The sequence below is a fragment of the Nanorana parkeri genome, unplaced genomic scaffold (genome assembly GCF_000935625.1).
Source record: "Nanorana parkeri isolate BGI_ZX_2015 unplaced genomic scaffold, ASM93562v1 scaffold277, whole genome shotgun sequence".
NCBI classification, from domain to species: domain Eukaryota; kingdom Metazoa; phylum Chordata; class Amphibia; order Anura; family Dicroglossidae; genus Nanorana; species Nanorana parkeri.
In genome coordinates, this window is record NW_017306545.1 from 1,355,155 (window position 1) to 1,371,878 (window position 16,724).

At 44.0% G+C, this 16,724-nt stretch overlaps 1 protein-coding gene across 3 annotated transcripts in view; it reads left to right on the top strand.

The window, feature by feature from the left end:
• The first annotated feature begins 2,230 nt into the window (after positions 1–2,230).
• SCAMP1 (secretory carrier membrane protein 1) overlaps positions 2,231–16,724 on the top strand; it is a 39,399-nt gene continuing 24,905 nt past the window's right edge. For all 3 annotated transcript variants that reach the window (XM_018557270.1, XM_018557271.1, XM_018557272.1), the window contains exon 1: positions 2,231–2,367. In XM_018557270.1, coding sequence (XP_018412772.1) covers positions 2,311–2,367 — 57 coding nt within the window. In that variant the 5' untranslated portion in view covers positions 2,231–2,310. The remainder of the gene's footprint in view (positions 2,368–16,724) is intronic.

A 16,724-nucleotide genomic window follows, 5' to 3' on the forward strand; every position in this document is an offset into this window, starting at 1 on the left:
GAGACAAGCCGAGGTCACAAGGCAGGCAGCAATCAGGCAGGAATCAAGGCGGGTCACACAGGTATCAGGAACAGGATCACGCATGCAGGATACAGCTAAAGATCTCTCAGCATGGTGCAGATGCAGGAGTCATCCGCCTGGCACCAAGAACAAGAACGTTTTCACACATGTGCATTCCTATGTGCAATAGTGGAACCGTAGCACAGAACACGCAATGCAACTGCACACCGGCTCCTGCAGCAATCCGGACAGGAGCTGTACTACGGGTGCTGACTAAAGTACTCTGACAATACTCTTATCAGCTTGTCTATAAATGATTTCCACATAACATCACAAGCCTTCTGAGGTGGTGCAGCTACAGTAATAATATCAATTGTCCTTATCAGTGATATGCTTGCTTTACAAAATGTTTCACTGATTGCTTCTTCAGGGGATGAGGTGAAAATATTCTAATAGGGACAAGAGTATAAAGTCATTTTAGAGACATTACAAATATATTGTTATAGGTGACAAATATCAGCCAATCTCTCCATACTCCAAAATACATTGTACATATCATTCAAAGGTAGATACTCACTATGGGGGGTCTATGGTCAGTAGGGATTCCTCAGTGTAGGGGGAGGGGTGGGAAGAACCCCCCCATCCCCACTCCTTATCCCGTGTAAAGCTCCCTAAGTTATAGACATAGTTCCCCCTTAAAGGGTATCTGTGGTCAAACAAATAATAAAAATAAATCTGTATTTGTATATTAAATTCCCATAAGTTCTATCCCGCTCCTAATATCCCTCTAGAAGTTTATAAACGTACTTACTGAAGATGTCCATAGGATGATCTTGCTCAATGTACTGACACAATTTCACTCAGCCCTGTGAATATGTACTTGATTGTGTCACAACTCTCACAAGGCCTGCCGTCTGAACTACAACACAACATCTGAACAATGTAACATCAACTAAACCTTCAAAAGGACGCCTGTGATGAAGCCCAGGTGGTGAAACGCGTGAGAGGCGTGGTGTGGGAGATGCTTCTGGCGATGTACATGCTGTTCATTGTTCTCTGGGATTTACTTACTTTTTTTGGAATCTGGAATATTTCAATAAACTTTTGGATTGCACTCATTCTGGTTTTGTGCGGCTGATCTTTTGAGGATTAGTTTGAACAAGTGGGAAGCACCCAGAATGTGGACTGATCGCAGAGGAACTTAGAATGGAGCGGTCAACCTATGGAGCTTTTTTTGATTAACCAAACCTTGTCTGAATGTCCCACAGTGTAACATTGTCATTGCTCTCTGGAAGCAATGCATAATGGGATCTGTAGTGCTGAGAAATGGAGATTGCATCATAGCAAGCAGCAGGGAAAGAGACGCAAAGCACACTGGGAGTCCAGGAAGTTGATGGAAGTGATGGGCAGACAGAAGGAAGCACTCATTATATAAAAGGACATTTTTCATGTAAGCTTTGATTGTATTAGTAAAAACAACTCTAGTATGTCTTCCTATTACAGTAGAGGATGTGCTGGGACTTTACAACTTCATTAAGACCACGTTTTATGTCACCTCCTTATTAAGGGTGTAATGTGAGCCATGGTCACATTCCCAGGCCCCCCACACCCTGGAATTGCCCCCCTATACCTGAATCACATGGTGCTTCTTCTGTTCTGATTGCAATTTGTCATGGCTCCGCCCACACAGCAGCAGCATCCATTCACAGAAATCTGAGAATGGAAAGACTACAAGTCCCATCTGCCACCACAGCATAGGAACTCATAGAGCTCAATGGAGCGCAAGTGTGGGGAGGTCTCCTCACTTGTAGTCCATTGTTTATTTCCTCCAGCCCAGGCTTCAAAAGAACCTACCCCCATACAGACCTGGGGCTGGGATGTAAGCATGACACGCACAGATGTAAAACTCAGGACATAGTATGCTAAGCACACCTGTAAATGTTCTGCAGGGTTTATTGCAAGAGATAAATGCACATTTTTATTTATTTATTAGGGTGAATTTATTACTTTTTGGCAAAATGTGAACTATGCCTGTAAGCCTTATGAGGTGAACATGGGCAGTCCAAGCAGTACGGCAGTGAGTTCATTGAGCGTTGTGTCTCGGTGACCAGTGCACATACAGCCCGGTCCAGTCACGGCTCTCCATGACTCCACACGGGGCGCCTCTCCTCTCCCTTTCCCTGCGCCACCGGTTACAATTGCAGTCGGGTTGAGAAGGTGACGTCATTTCCGGGACAGCCATTTTTTTCGGCTTGGGCTAGCGGTTCGTGCGGGTGTGTGCCCGGCGAGCTGCCCGTGTCTGTCAGCACCATGTCCGACTTCGACAGCAACCCGTTCGCGGATCCTGACCTGAACAACCCGTTTAAGGTGAACCGGGAGGGAGGGGTGTGAGGACGTCCGGGCTGTGCTGTGTATACTGTACATGATCCTACCGACTCTATACATTGTATACTGTATATACACCACCCTTTACACACCATACATTCAATACAGTACATACCAGACCTATATACAGTATGTGCACCAGACCTACTGACTCCACACATATACTGTACATACCAAACCTATAGAGTCCATACATTGTATAGTGTATATACACCACCCATTACACTCCATACAGTACATACCAGACCTATAGAGTCCATACATTGTATACTGTATATACACCACCTATTACACTCCATACACTGTATACAGTACATACCAGACCTATAGAGTCCATACATTGTATACTGTATATACCAGACCTATACAGTCCATACATTGTATTCTGTACATTGTCTTACTGCTCCATACATTGTGTACAGTACATACCAGACCTATAGAGTCCATACATTGTGTACTGTACATGGTTCTACCACTCCATACATTGTATATACACCACCCTTTACATTCCATACATTGTATACAGTACATGGACCTACCAACGCCATACATTGTTTACTGTGCATACCCACCCTGTCCATTATATACCGTGTACTGTATACTGATACTGCCTGTCCATTATGTACTGTGTACTGACACTGCCTGTCCATTATATACCGTGTACTGTATACTGACACAGCCTGTCCATTATATGCCGTGTACTGTATACTGACACCGCCTGTCCATTATATACCGTGTACTGTATACTGCCACCGCCTGTCCATTATATAGCGTATACTGACACTGCCTGTCCATTATATACCGTCTACTGTATACTGACACCGCCTGTCCATTATATGCCGTGTACTGTGTACTGACACTGCCTGTCCATTATATACCGTGTACTGTATACTGACACCGCCTGTCCATTATATACCGTGTACTGTATACTGACACCGCCTGTCCATTATATACCGTGTACTGTATACTGACACCGCCTGTCCATTTATATACCGTGTACTGTATACTGACACCGCCTGTCCATTTTATACCGTGTACTGTATACTGACACCGCCTGTCCATTATATGCCGTGTACTGTATACTGACACTGCCTGTCCATTATATACCGTGTACTGTATACTGCCACCGCCTGTCCATTATATAGCGTATACTGACACTGCCTGTCCATTATATACCGTCTACTGTATACTGACACCGCCTGTCCATTATATGCCGTGTACTGTATACTGACACTGCCTGTCCATTATATACCGTCTACTGTATACTGACACCGCCTGTCCATTATATGCCGTGTACTGTATACTGACACTGCCTGTCCATTATATACCGTCTACTGTATACTGACACCGCCTGTCCATTATATGCCGTGTACTGTATACTGACACTGCCTGTCCATTATATACCGTCTACTGTATACTGACACCGCCTGTCCATTATATGCCGTGTACTGTATACTGACACTGCCTGTCCATTATATACCGTCTACTGTATACTGACACCGCCTGTCCATTATATGCCGTGTACTGTATACTGACACTGCCTGTCCATTATATACCGTCTACTGTATACTGACACCGCCTGTCCATTATATGCCGTGTACTGTATACTGACACTGCCTGTCCATTATATACCGTCTACTGTATACTGACACCGCCTGTCCATTATATGCCGTGTACTGTATACTGACACTGCCTGTCCATTATATACCGTCTACTGTATACTGACACCGCCTGTCCATTATATGCCGTGTACTGTATACTGACACTGCCTGTCCATTATATACCGTCTACTGTATACTGACACCGCCTGTCCATTATATGCCGTGTACTGTATACTGACACTGCCTGTCCATTATATACCGTCTACTGTATACTGACACCGCCTGTCCATTATATGCCGTGTACTGTATACTGACACTGCCTGTCCATTATATACCGTCTACTGTATACTGACACCGCCTGTCCATTATATGCCGTGTACTGTATACTGACACTGCCTGTCCATTATATACCGTCTACTGTATACTGACACCGCCTGTCCATTATATGCCGTGTACTGTATACTGACACTGCCTGTCCATTATATACCGTCTACTGTATACTGACACCGCCTGTCCATTATATGCCGTGTACTGTATACTGACACTGCCTGTCCATTATATACCGTCTACTGTATACTGACACCGCCTGTCCATTATATGCCGTGTACTGTATACTGACACTGCCTGTCCATTATATACCGTCTACTGTATACTGACACCGCCTGTCCATTATATGCCGTGTACTGTATACTGACACTGCCTGTCCATTATATACCGTCTACTGTATACTGACACCGCCTGTCCATTATATGCCGTGTACTGTATACTGACACTGCCTGTCCATTATATACCGTCTACTGTATACTGACACCGCCTGTCCATTATATGCCGTGTACTGTATACTGACACTGCCTGTCCATTATATACCGTCTACTGTATACTGACACCGCCTGTCCATTATATGCCGTGTACTGTATACTGACACTGCCTGTCCATTATATACCGTGTACTGTATACTGCCACCGCCTGTCCATTATATACCGTGTGCTGTATACTGACATTGCCGGTCCATTATCTACCTGTGCTGTATACTGACACTGCCTGTCCATTATCTATCTGTGCTGTATACTGACACTGCCTGGCCATTATCTACCGTGTGCTGTTTTGTAAACTCGCACATGTCTACTAACAACCCTGAACACAGATACAGAAGTACCGTACAGCCTTGTACTGCCATAGAAGTCTTTGGGCAGCTGTACGCAGCACTTGTTGCTTCCCGGACAGGTAAATGCACCTTTGACATGTATGGCTACCATGTTCCCGTGTTCATGAGGCTATACAACAGTGGTGGTCAGCATACGTGTTATAGGAAACCTAGATGGATTAACCTGCCCTTAGTAAACATGGCCACTGCCAGAAGACTGGGGAGGAGAAGAGAAATAAGTTATGCAAAGAATACAAAGCTGACAATGATCTGTCAGCATGTGTTTATAGATCGTAATTACTAATCATTTCTAGGTGTGTTTGTTGTCATTTTAAAGACGAGGACGAAGTTCCTCTATAAAGGTGGCCATACACTTTACAACCCTCGCAAGACTTTTGTCTTGCAAGGGTTGTAAAGTACTTAAAAAAACGCACGATCTGCCCATCTTGGACAGGCAGATCGTACTTGCGATCATCGCAAGCCCCCCTTACGATGACTGCAATGAGGGGCGGGCTTACGATGACTGCAATGAGGGGCGGGCTTACGATCACTGCAAACAGGCTGTGTGCGCGTGCACACACCGGCCCGTTCGGCAGTTGTCGAACCAGCAGGCCACTAACTCGCCGAGAATCGTACGATTCCCGGCGGGTTTTCTAGCCTGCTGGTTCGACGGAAGACGTGCGACCGCACAGTAGAAACGGTCGCACGCCTTCCATACACTGCACGATTCCCCGCGATTCTCGTACGAGAATCGTGCAGTGTATGGGCACCTTAACACTTCCAGTATGGGGAAGCCTCACTGCAGCAGAAAACATTTACATTCCCTGGAGTTTGGCTTCAGTCAATTTTTTCTTTCTTTACTGGCTTGAGTAAGCAACAAAACGTAGACAACTGCTAGATTGTAAGTCCTCAGACGCAGGGCCCTCCTTCCCATCTTGTCTTGAATTGTATTGTGATTGTAATGTCTTCCTTATATTGTAAAGCGCTGTGCAAACTGTTGGCGCTATATAATAACAATGAAGGGGCCCCATGTTCTGCACAACAATTGCCAGAGGGCCACAGGTTGGGCACCAGGGATTTCTTTAGATTTTCCAACCTTCCTTATATTTACAAACAACCATCCACACAATTCATATGCGTCGTTCACACTGCGTATCTGCTGGTAAATCTAAGGGTACAATCATATTGTAATGTATGAGGCCAGCATCACCGCAAATACGACACCATTCACATTGATGGTTTTTTCCACAATGGATTGCACACATGTAATTCATTATTTGCATGCTCATGTTTTTCCTAGTACATAGTAATCTGAACAGTCCAAATAATCTAAGAAGGAGGTATGAAATGAATCTAATACGGGGACAAGTGCCTGCAAATCCGGCAGAAAATCTGCATTTGAGGACTGTCCCTATAAATCAGGCTGTTGGTGGATATTGTCATTTGGGAGATTCCCCCAGAGGAGCGTTAGGATGGTGCTGTTGTCAGGCAGTTTCATGGCTTTAGTATGTAATATTGATTAGTTGTGGATAAGGGCCGGGGACTGTGTACTCTGCAGCCTATACTAATCACTAGTACCAATAATAGCTTTCAGGTTTTTTTATTATGTGTGTGACTTTTATTGATCACATATAATCTAGAAGTGCTGCCAATAAGTATTCATTTATTTGTAAGTGGAGGTGCTATCACTCAAACTACAAACACAGTCATTGTAAATCATCCTCCTTTAGTTTGAAAAGGCCATAAATTGACATCTCCACATGATGATATTAAAGCTGTGCCCCCTGAAAATGTTTCACCACCGTATCAGTATGAAACTAAAATCAAGAACACGGGGACGTGTCATCAAACTAGCAGGAGGAAAGTTCAAAACTGACCTTATTTCACTGAAAAAGTAGTTGATGTTTGGAACAGACTTCCAGCAGAGGTAGCGAGTTAGCTGTAAGTGACTTTAAACATGCTTGGGACAATCCGAGATCTATTCTAAGACCAAGAAAATGTTAAAAACAGATAACTAGAAACGGGGCCAACTTGCTGGACCACTTGGTCTTTTTCTGCGGTTACACTTCTGTCTCTGTCCTGGTACAGGAGGTACCATAACCTTGTGCAATGTTTCCTTAGTGTCTCTGTGCATTATTATTATTATTATTATTATTATACAGGATTTGTATCATTTAGTTTGTGCAGCATAAAGGAGACAGTACAATTCAAGACAAGGGGATTGGAGGCCATGCTCAGGAGATCTTACAATCTGAAGCTGGCCATACACTTCTTTAATTTTTTCGTTGAACCCGCGAGCTGAACAAAAAAAAGAAGAGAAGATTCCTCCATCAACGCTACCAGCGTGTTGATCGAGGAATCCCGCAGTTTATTTTGTATTCTGACAGCGCCCGTAGTGTTAGTATGACGATTTTGCAACTGGCTCCTTCGATCAGCTGATGGCCAGCTTAAGGGCAATGGCCAGCTTAAGGGCAAGTTATAGTGAAATTTAAGAACTGAGTGGGGGTGAGTTGACGGAGGAAGTAAAAGTTCAGTTATTAGATAGAGGCCAAAAGATATGAGTTTCCAAGGATCATCTCAAGACAGGCATGTGACCAATTGTGTGATTTCCTTTCAGAAAGCTGCTATTCACATATTTGGGGAGCTTTGTAATAACACCGTTAAATTTATGTTCTGACCTGGCACCTAGTGGTGCCTCTTCTTCTGTTAGCGTTTTTTGTGAGCAAAAATTCTTTTAGAACATTATGTCTATTTAAAAATAAATTGGGATTAAAAGTGTTTTAGTGTTAAGCCAACAGACAGCATTTCCAGTGCAATTTGGGTCAGCTGTTGAAATACACCGATCAGCCATAACACTATGACCACTGACAGGTGAAGTGAATAACATGGATTCCCTCTCTACAATGGCACCTGGAAGTGGGTGGGATATATTAGGCAGAGTGTGAGCGATTTGTCCCTAAAGTGTATGTGCTGGAAGCAGAATTAATGGGCAAACGTAAGGATTTGAGCGATGTTGACAAGGGCCAATTTGTGGTGGCTGGATGACTGGGTCAGAGCAACTCCAAAACTGCAGCTGTTGTGGGATGTTCCCAGTCTGCAGTGGTTCAGGGAAGGAAAACTGATAACCGGCAGCAGGGTCATGGGCGACCAAGGCTCATTGATTAGACAAGACTGACCTGTGTAGTCTGATCCAAAAGAACTACTGTATATCAAATTGCAGTAAAAGTTAATGTTGGTCCTGATAGAAAGGTATCCGAGTGCATCGTAGTAGTTTGCGTATGGGTCTGCATATCCAAAGACTTGTCAGGGCACCCATGCTGACCCCTGCCCACTGCCAAAAGTGCCTACAATGGGAACATGAGCATCAGAACTGGACCACAGAGCAATAGAAGAAGTTGGCCTGTTCTGATGAATCACCTTTTCTTTTACATCATGTGCATGACCGGGAGCACGTGTGTCTCTTACCTGGAGAAGAAATGGCACCAGGATGCACTATGACAAGAAGGCAGGCCATCGAAGGCAGGCCATCGAAGGCAGTGTGATGCTTTGGGCAAGGTTCTGCTGGGAAATCTTGGATCCTGCCATTCATGTAGATGTTGCTTTGACATGTACCACCTACCTAAACATTATAGCTAACCAAGTACACCCCTTCATGGAAACAGTATTCCCTTATGGCAGATCAGCAGGATAATACGCCCTGCCACAATGCAAACATGGTTTGAGGTGTTTACTTGGTTTCTAAATTCTTCAAATCTCAATCCAATTGAGATCTGTGTGATGTGCCGGAAAAACAAGCCCGATGCATGGAGGCCCCACCTTATAATTTACAGGACTTAAAGGATCTGCTACTGACGGTTTGATGCCAGATACCACAGCATACCTTCAGAGGTCTAGTGGAGTCCATGCCTTGATGGGTCATGGCTGTTTTGGAGGCAAAAGGGGGGCCTACTCAATATTAGGTGGATGGTCATAATGTTATGCCTGAGCAGGGTATGTTCATTGTAATTTTCTTGCATTTTTAATTTCTATGGCAAGAAAAGCTGCCAGGGGACCAATGGAAGACTCCATGCAGTTCTCAGGGAGGGCCGTCCAGTTAGCCTGGTCACCTACACTGCAGTATGCAGATTTTTCACTGGTACGTCTTATAATGTAATGTCTTAACAACCTATTGAGAGAAGCCATTGTCATTGATTTGTCTCCCTCTCCAAGTTCAAGTTATTTATTTAGTTGTTTCTTAGAAAGTTTCTCCAAATATTGCTGGAATGTTTGTGAAATTTACCAAAACTTTGGCCTGCATATTGGTAGAGCAGTTCATCTATTCACACTGTAATGTTAGGTTTTAGGGCTGCAACCAACTAATCGATTCATCGATAATGAAAATTGTCAACTTTTCTCATTATCGATTCGTTGGTTGGATCACCAGTTCTCTCCTCTGCGCTGGGTGCCTGGATTTTTTTGTTACTATCTATAATTATATATAATTTTTTTTTAACAATGTTTGTATGTGTTTTTAAATAAAAGTTTGGTTATTTTATTATATGGGCTTGGAGATTTTTAATTCATATTATTTTAAATCCATGAAACTAAATAGAATATCTAATATATACAATTTTATTTATTTTTTAAATTAAAAAGGTGGGCACCTCCTGCCTGCAGTGCCATGATCCCGCACTGAAACATGCGGTACTGCCGTTCGTTCCAGTGCGGTACGATTGCAAAAAAATTGAGCATGCAGTTTTATTCTGAAGTTTAAGTCTGAACACTCCATTTGTGTATTTCATTTAAAATAAAAGATGGTGTTTCATTTTTTTTTTTTATTATCCAACTAAACAATTCATTGAAAAAAATAATCGACTAACTAATCAATTATGAAAATAATCATTAGTTGCAGCCCTATCTACAAGTTATGCTATTATTTATATTCGAATATTAATAATCACGTAACATCCTTTTCCAACAGCTCTTTCAGGGAATAGTTTCGGCTCTCTACCTGCGGTTTCCAGTGTTTGTTGCACTTCTATCTCTGGTTACACTCAGGCCTGTCTTCACACATTATTAATGTAGACTCTTTGTGTGTTGTGAGTTAAGTATCACTTGTCATGCAGTATCAAAATCTATTTCTCTCTCTCTCTCTCTATCTCTCTCTCTATCTCTATCTTGTAAATGTTCTTTCACACATCCAGTGGCTCATAAACTGATTCATCTTTAGAAACAATAGGCACAATAACCGCTTCAGGGCCACCCATTGTAGAAAAACGTCCTGTCCTGAAGCAGTTATACCAAGAACACGGCTGCTGCAGCTGTGTTCTTGGTAGAGCCAGCGATTGCTTTTTAAATACAAGAAATCCGACAGCTGTACAGCCGTTGGATCGCTTATACAGTGCGGCGATGTGAGCCCTTCGCCGCCTTCCCCGGGCTCCCCTGTCCCCCGTGCGGGCCTGGGACCGGCATGGCAGGTGTCCCCTGACCGGAGAGAGATCAGCAGGCTTCCAGCCGCTGATCTCTCCTCCAATCACTGGACCCGGAAGTGATGTGTATTACATCACTTCCGGTGTCACTGTGCACATTCTCCGGCTCTTAGAGCCAGGAGAAGAAGCTTGGGACGCAGATCTCTGCTTCCTCAGCTTCTTTGGGGTCCCTAGGTGACATTAGAAAGACCCCTGATGTCTTCATAAAGAGGATACTTGCTGCACACCTTATCGGGATTCCCATGTGGATTTACCAGTGGGTGCTAGAAATGACTGCGGATGGCGCCGCCACATGCAGATAGTTGAAGAACGATCATCTGAGCCTGATGGAGACCCTGCATGGCCCTGAAAGCGCTTGCATATGAGGCACACCATTCTCCAATAAATTAACACTTAAACTGCTGCAACTATTGCTGTGGTGTGCTGGTGACGTTCTTCAACTATCTGCATAAAGAGGACTGGTTACATTATATTTGCTATTACATAGGGGACTTCTTAGCTCCCTATGTAATAGCAATAAAGTTGAGTGTTTAAAAATATATATCAAAAAATGAAAGTAACATATAAAAAAAATTGTTTATAGTCCCCTGCCCCCCACGTGCACACACATTTAATGCAAACACTCGTCGCGTGCGACTACGTGTAAAAACAAAAATTGCGCCATTCATGTTGCATATCAGCATGAATGCCGGAGTGAGAGCAATAATTGTAGGGACATCAATCACCGGTAGCACTAAACTGATGAGCAGTAAAAGCATTTAAAGCGTCGCTTATAGGAAATTTTGGGTATTATAGTTTTTTTTTGCGGTTTTACGGACGCATGCAATTTTACGGCTTGACATGTTTGGTATCTTTATACCCAAAGTGACCCCGTCTTTCATATTTTACCCCAAAAATTGGGTATTATATTCTGTTTCTGTGCACTGAATTTAATTTTAGTGTATTTTATCCTAAAAATACTGGTTTGATAAACATTAAAAAAAAAGTTGCCAAATACCAACAAACTTACTTGTGTCAGCCCCCTTCGCTCCAGGCTGCAGAAGTCCCAACTGCTGAATGCTGTGAAGGAGGAAGTGTGGGCGGGCGCATGCACAGTCCAGATCTTTGGAGGAGAGCGGCACAGAGGCTGAATAGACGCACCCGGGAGCACGCCTGTCGGACAGACTCCATGGGACACGAGGAGTCTCCGTTGGATCAGAGACCGGCACCAGCGCTGGAGGGACTTTGGAAGGAAGAAGCTGTTCAGATCATGAGTCATCACATAAGGTAAGTCCTTAAACCAGTATTGGGAGCGGATGTAACGTAAATGTCACTTTAGAGCTTTGTAATATGTAAACTTGGAGGTGACATTATAATACCATGGATCTGCCAGAGTTGCACAGCTTTATGTTATGACATCGAATAGAGTTCACTTTAAGAACAAAGATAATATATGTTCCTTTTGAAGATCCACTAATTGCTCCAGTACTTGCCCTACCAACTTCTGAAATTGAGAGGAATAGTTATCCTGTTGGAGCTGTGAACACTATAAAATGTTTGACTGTGGTTCTTTAATGCTTAGTGAGGTATTTTATCCTTTTGGAGTTGTTTGTGACATTGAGGTTATTCAATCATTGAGGCTTTGTTGGTGAGAGTTTCAGAACCCAGAATAAAATATATGCATCTCAGGACAGGCTGAAGTCTTCTCAGGACAATGGGCCTGGAGACGTTTGCCATCATTTGTAGGGCTGGAACCTGCTGCTGTGACTCATGCGACTTACCTGGTGAAATGAATTGGTCCATCGGTGGTTATTATTTTCCAACTGCGTTGTTCTCATTCCATCATCTGAAAAATCTCTGTGATTGACAATAAGGCTCCATTGACAGGGGTCATTCTGGGATTTTTGCATCAAGAACCTACGGATTCCTACAGCAGGAATCCCAAGTATGCCCATTCAGATGTGGCTGCTGTACCCATTAAAGTAAATTACATGGTGACAGCCGACGCATCTGTCAGAGGCAGTCCATATGTAATTGTACATGGTACGATTACATGCAGTTAGGGATAGATGATTTCCCCTGGACCAAGGGTAGATATGTCCAGCGACAGTCATGTATTCCAAACCACATGTAATCCTACCACGTATAATTTGAAGCTGACAGATGCGGCCGCTGTCACCATGTCATTTACTTCAATGGGTACACTAAGTGCTTCAGACGTCAGCTATAGTCTTATGGTGATATTACTAAATGGCCCGGGCCTTGTGTGGGGGAGTGGGCTTAAGCTGTTCATGGACAGCCTTACTCAATTGTAGGGCCATTAGGTCTACCACCATGATTGTCACTGATACGTGTACACATTTATGCAAAGGTTGCTCTTTAATTTCCTCACATATGTGATGGTGTTATTGAGTGTCACAAGGACTGTACACATTCGTGCAGGGGTACTCTGTGGACTTCAGCGTACCTGATTTGAGGCAGTGGGCACTCCAGTCTTCATTAATATGTACTTATATAAAGGTCTAATGTGTGTTCCAATGGACATTAGCAATGTATGGTCACTCATTGACCAGCTTCCTCTTTGCATCTCAGTTTGATGCTGGGGTGTATTTTTGTGGAATGGGATGTCCACCAAACTCATAGGTGTGATGGTCCACCAATGTTTGGCCATAAAATGTATACAAGTATATTATTTAGTTTGTTGCATTAACCACACTTATTAATGTTTTTCTGTTTATGGGCTCATTCACACAGGTGTGCATTCCCTTGCAGAGACCTGCTCCTGGGAAGGACAGGTGTGGTGTGTAAGGTAGGGCTGCAACAACTAATCGACATAATCGATTAATGAAAAAGTTGTCAACTTTTTCAATCATCGATTAATCGGCTTCCGATCAGTTGGCCCTGTTCACAGCTCCACACGCTGTGCGCCGCACCTCCTCCCCACCTCATGCTCGCCGCTGCCAGACTCGATACAAGGACTACAACCTCAATACAAACTAGTAGTCCCATCACTGGAGCCTTTTTTTGAACTCTATTTTATGGTTTATCCGATTAATCGAACCTAATAATCGACTAACTAATCGATTTTGAAAATAATCGTTAGCTGCAGCTCTAGTGTAAGGCCTCATTCACACAAGAAAAAGCCGGCACTTACAGCTGCGTGCACGGCCGTATCTGGCAGCTCCCGGGAAGGACAGGTGCTGCGTGTGATTAGTGCGCAGCCCCTGTCCTTCTCTATGGAACTACGCTGCCGTACGGCTCCCTACGCTCGGGTGCGGGTGTCCCGGCTCAGATGCCGACAGGATCGGGTGCGCGTAGGGCAGCGTACGGCCGCGTACTCCCATAGAGAAGCACGGAGCTGTACGTGCCGGCCTTTTCTCATGTGAATGAGGCCTAATTGTGTACAGCTATCTGTCCAGCCCTATGGGAGGTCTCGGCTACACTCAGACCCGAACCTACACATCTGTGCAGTTCTTGGTGCCTGTATTTGGACGCACACTGTCTGTGTCCCAGGGTAGCATCCAGACCTGCACAGATGTGCAGGTTCAGGTTGACGTGCAGCCGTGTCCTCCTATAGGGATGTACAGGCGGCTGAATGCAGATCTCTGTATGGTTGTGTGAATGTGCCCTAAGAGAACCAGTAGCAAAGCAAAATATCCTACACTTTACATATACCAGCATTGGGGCATTGAAGCTTAATTTGTACATAAGTGGAAGCTCTTTCATAAAACTTTATACAGCAGATGTTTGTTTTGGTGGAGAGTGTTCCTGAGAAGTGTAAGTATCTGTTTTATACTTCTTGGCACCATACCTATCTGTGGTATAACAGCTTATATCTGGATCATTTTATGTGGACAAATCATTGTGCCAACAAATGCCGGCATGACACATTTACACATTTATATTGATGACATTAACATAATAAAAATTCTCCTATGGCTAAATGGTTTGTGTACTTCTGTATGCCTCACCAGAGCAGTAAGACAGATTGAAGCTGGGTACACGTGGAACAGATTTTGGCCAATTCAGAAGGAATTTTCAGAAACTCTGTGGGTACCCCATCTCCTCAACAGAAGTTGATAAATAGATTCACTTTTGTCAAAGGGACGTGCCAGAAAATCACAGGCTGAACGCCGCTTGCAGCCAATTGGCTGCAAGCCTTGTTCAACTATTCTGACATCGGCCGGCGCCACTGCAGGCATACAACGCACACAGCGGTAGATTGGTCCATACATGCTGTTAACGTGGATGGAGGAATCGGTCAGATCTTTTTCGTTTAGCCTGCAAGGCTGTGTGTACCCAGCTTTATTGTGATTGAAATTATAGCTTGATGTATGCAATCTCTGCTTTTAGCATGCCTCCAACCACCTGTTAAGTGTGTTTATAAAAAGCATCTAAAGACTTTTCAGTTTGTGTTGGTTTTTTTTATATATAAACATGTAAAGTAAGTATTATACAGTAAAATAAGGTATTTTATTTTAAAAATCCATGTTTGTATATAATATATGCTTATCATTAGTGATGCACCGATACCGGTTTTCCGGTATCGAGTACCGATATTTTTTTTCAGTACTCACCGATACCGGAAGTGCCATTAAGAAAGCTGCCCCGCTTCCTGATTAGACAGGAAGCCGTCACCAGGTGATGAGGAAGCATGGAGCTGGCTTTCTGGCCAATCGGGAAGCCGGTGGGTGGGTTATAGCTCTCCTCCAGACTTCCTGATTGGCTAGCTGCCCGAGCAATCAGGAAGCCAGGCGGCGAGCCATTTCAGGCCGCCAAGCTTCCTGATTAGATGGGAAGTTATCTCCATGGTCCCTTGTCACCTAATGAGAAGGGAGCATGGATCTGGCCAATCAGGAAGCCGGGGGGTGTCATTACCTGCCCCCCAGCTTCCTGATTGCCCTGGAAGCCAGCTCCGATCAGGAAGCTGGAGGGTGGGTTATAACTCTCCGCCTGACTTCCTGACTGGCTAGCTTCCCGATCAATAACGTAGCCGGGCGGTGAGCCATTTCAGACCCCAACATCCCTGGTTAGATGGGAAGTTATCTCCATGTTCCCTTGTCACCAAGTGACAAGGGAGCATGGATTCGGCCAATCAGGAAGCCGGGGGTGTCATTATCTATCCCCCAGCTTCCTGATTGGCCTGGAAGCCAACTGCCTGGTGACAAGGGAGCATGGAGCCGGCTTCCTGGCCAATCGGGAAGCCGGGTGGCGTGTGATGACTCCCCGGCCAGCTTCCTGATACCAGAAGTTCCAGTATTGGGAGCATTTGGGCAAGTACTCGCCAAAATACTTGGTATCTGCACCAATACTAATATTGGTATTGATGCATTCTTACTTTATTACATATACAAGCTCTGCTTCCTAATTTTTCAGGGCTGTACAGTCGCTGTGCTTTATTGCTGCTTCTCACAATGCAAATGTATTAGTCTGCTAACTAATTGAAGCCAATGCACTCCGTGTGTGATGAGCTCCCTTCAGTTGCAAAGCTGTAAGGCTTCATTCTCACTTCTGCAGCAGTAATCCCAGTTTTCCCGTTGCAGCCACTGTGCTCTTTCAAGGTAACAATCGGGTGACCGCAGTCGCATCTGTAAGCAGCAGTCCTCATGTCATTGTATGTGATAAAATGACATGCAGTTTGGAATAGATCGCGTTCCCTGGACTCAGAATAGTTGGGTCTAGCACCCTTCCACCCTTGTCTTTAAAATGACTACAAAGACCCCCATAGAAATGTTCAGTAATGACAATCTACAAACAGATACTTATAGATAACTACAGCTTTTGTTATTCTTTGCAGACCTTATTTTACTTTTCCTTCACACTTTTCTCACAGTGGCCATATTTTTTTTACTAAGGGCAGATTAATAATTTCCCTTTACTTCCTGAAACTCTGGCACATGTGACTGGAAAATATAACCGTACTCCTCATCTGAGGGGGACAAATTATTTTCTCTGCGATCCGGTGAGATTTTAGAGTTTACAGATGATATTTCCCAGCACTGCACTGATGATGTAACCTTCCCAGGATGCATCTCTTAGGTATGAGCTCCATCACTAATACTAAAGAGGAACAGTAAGTGGGGAAACAATGATTGTAACTATAAGCAAAATATGTTTAGTGAATGTCAGATGATTTCAGAGCTGCAG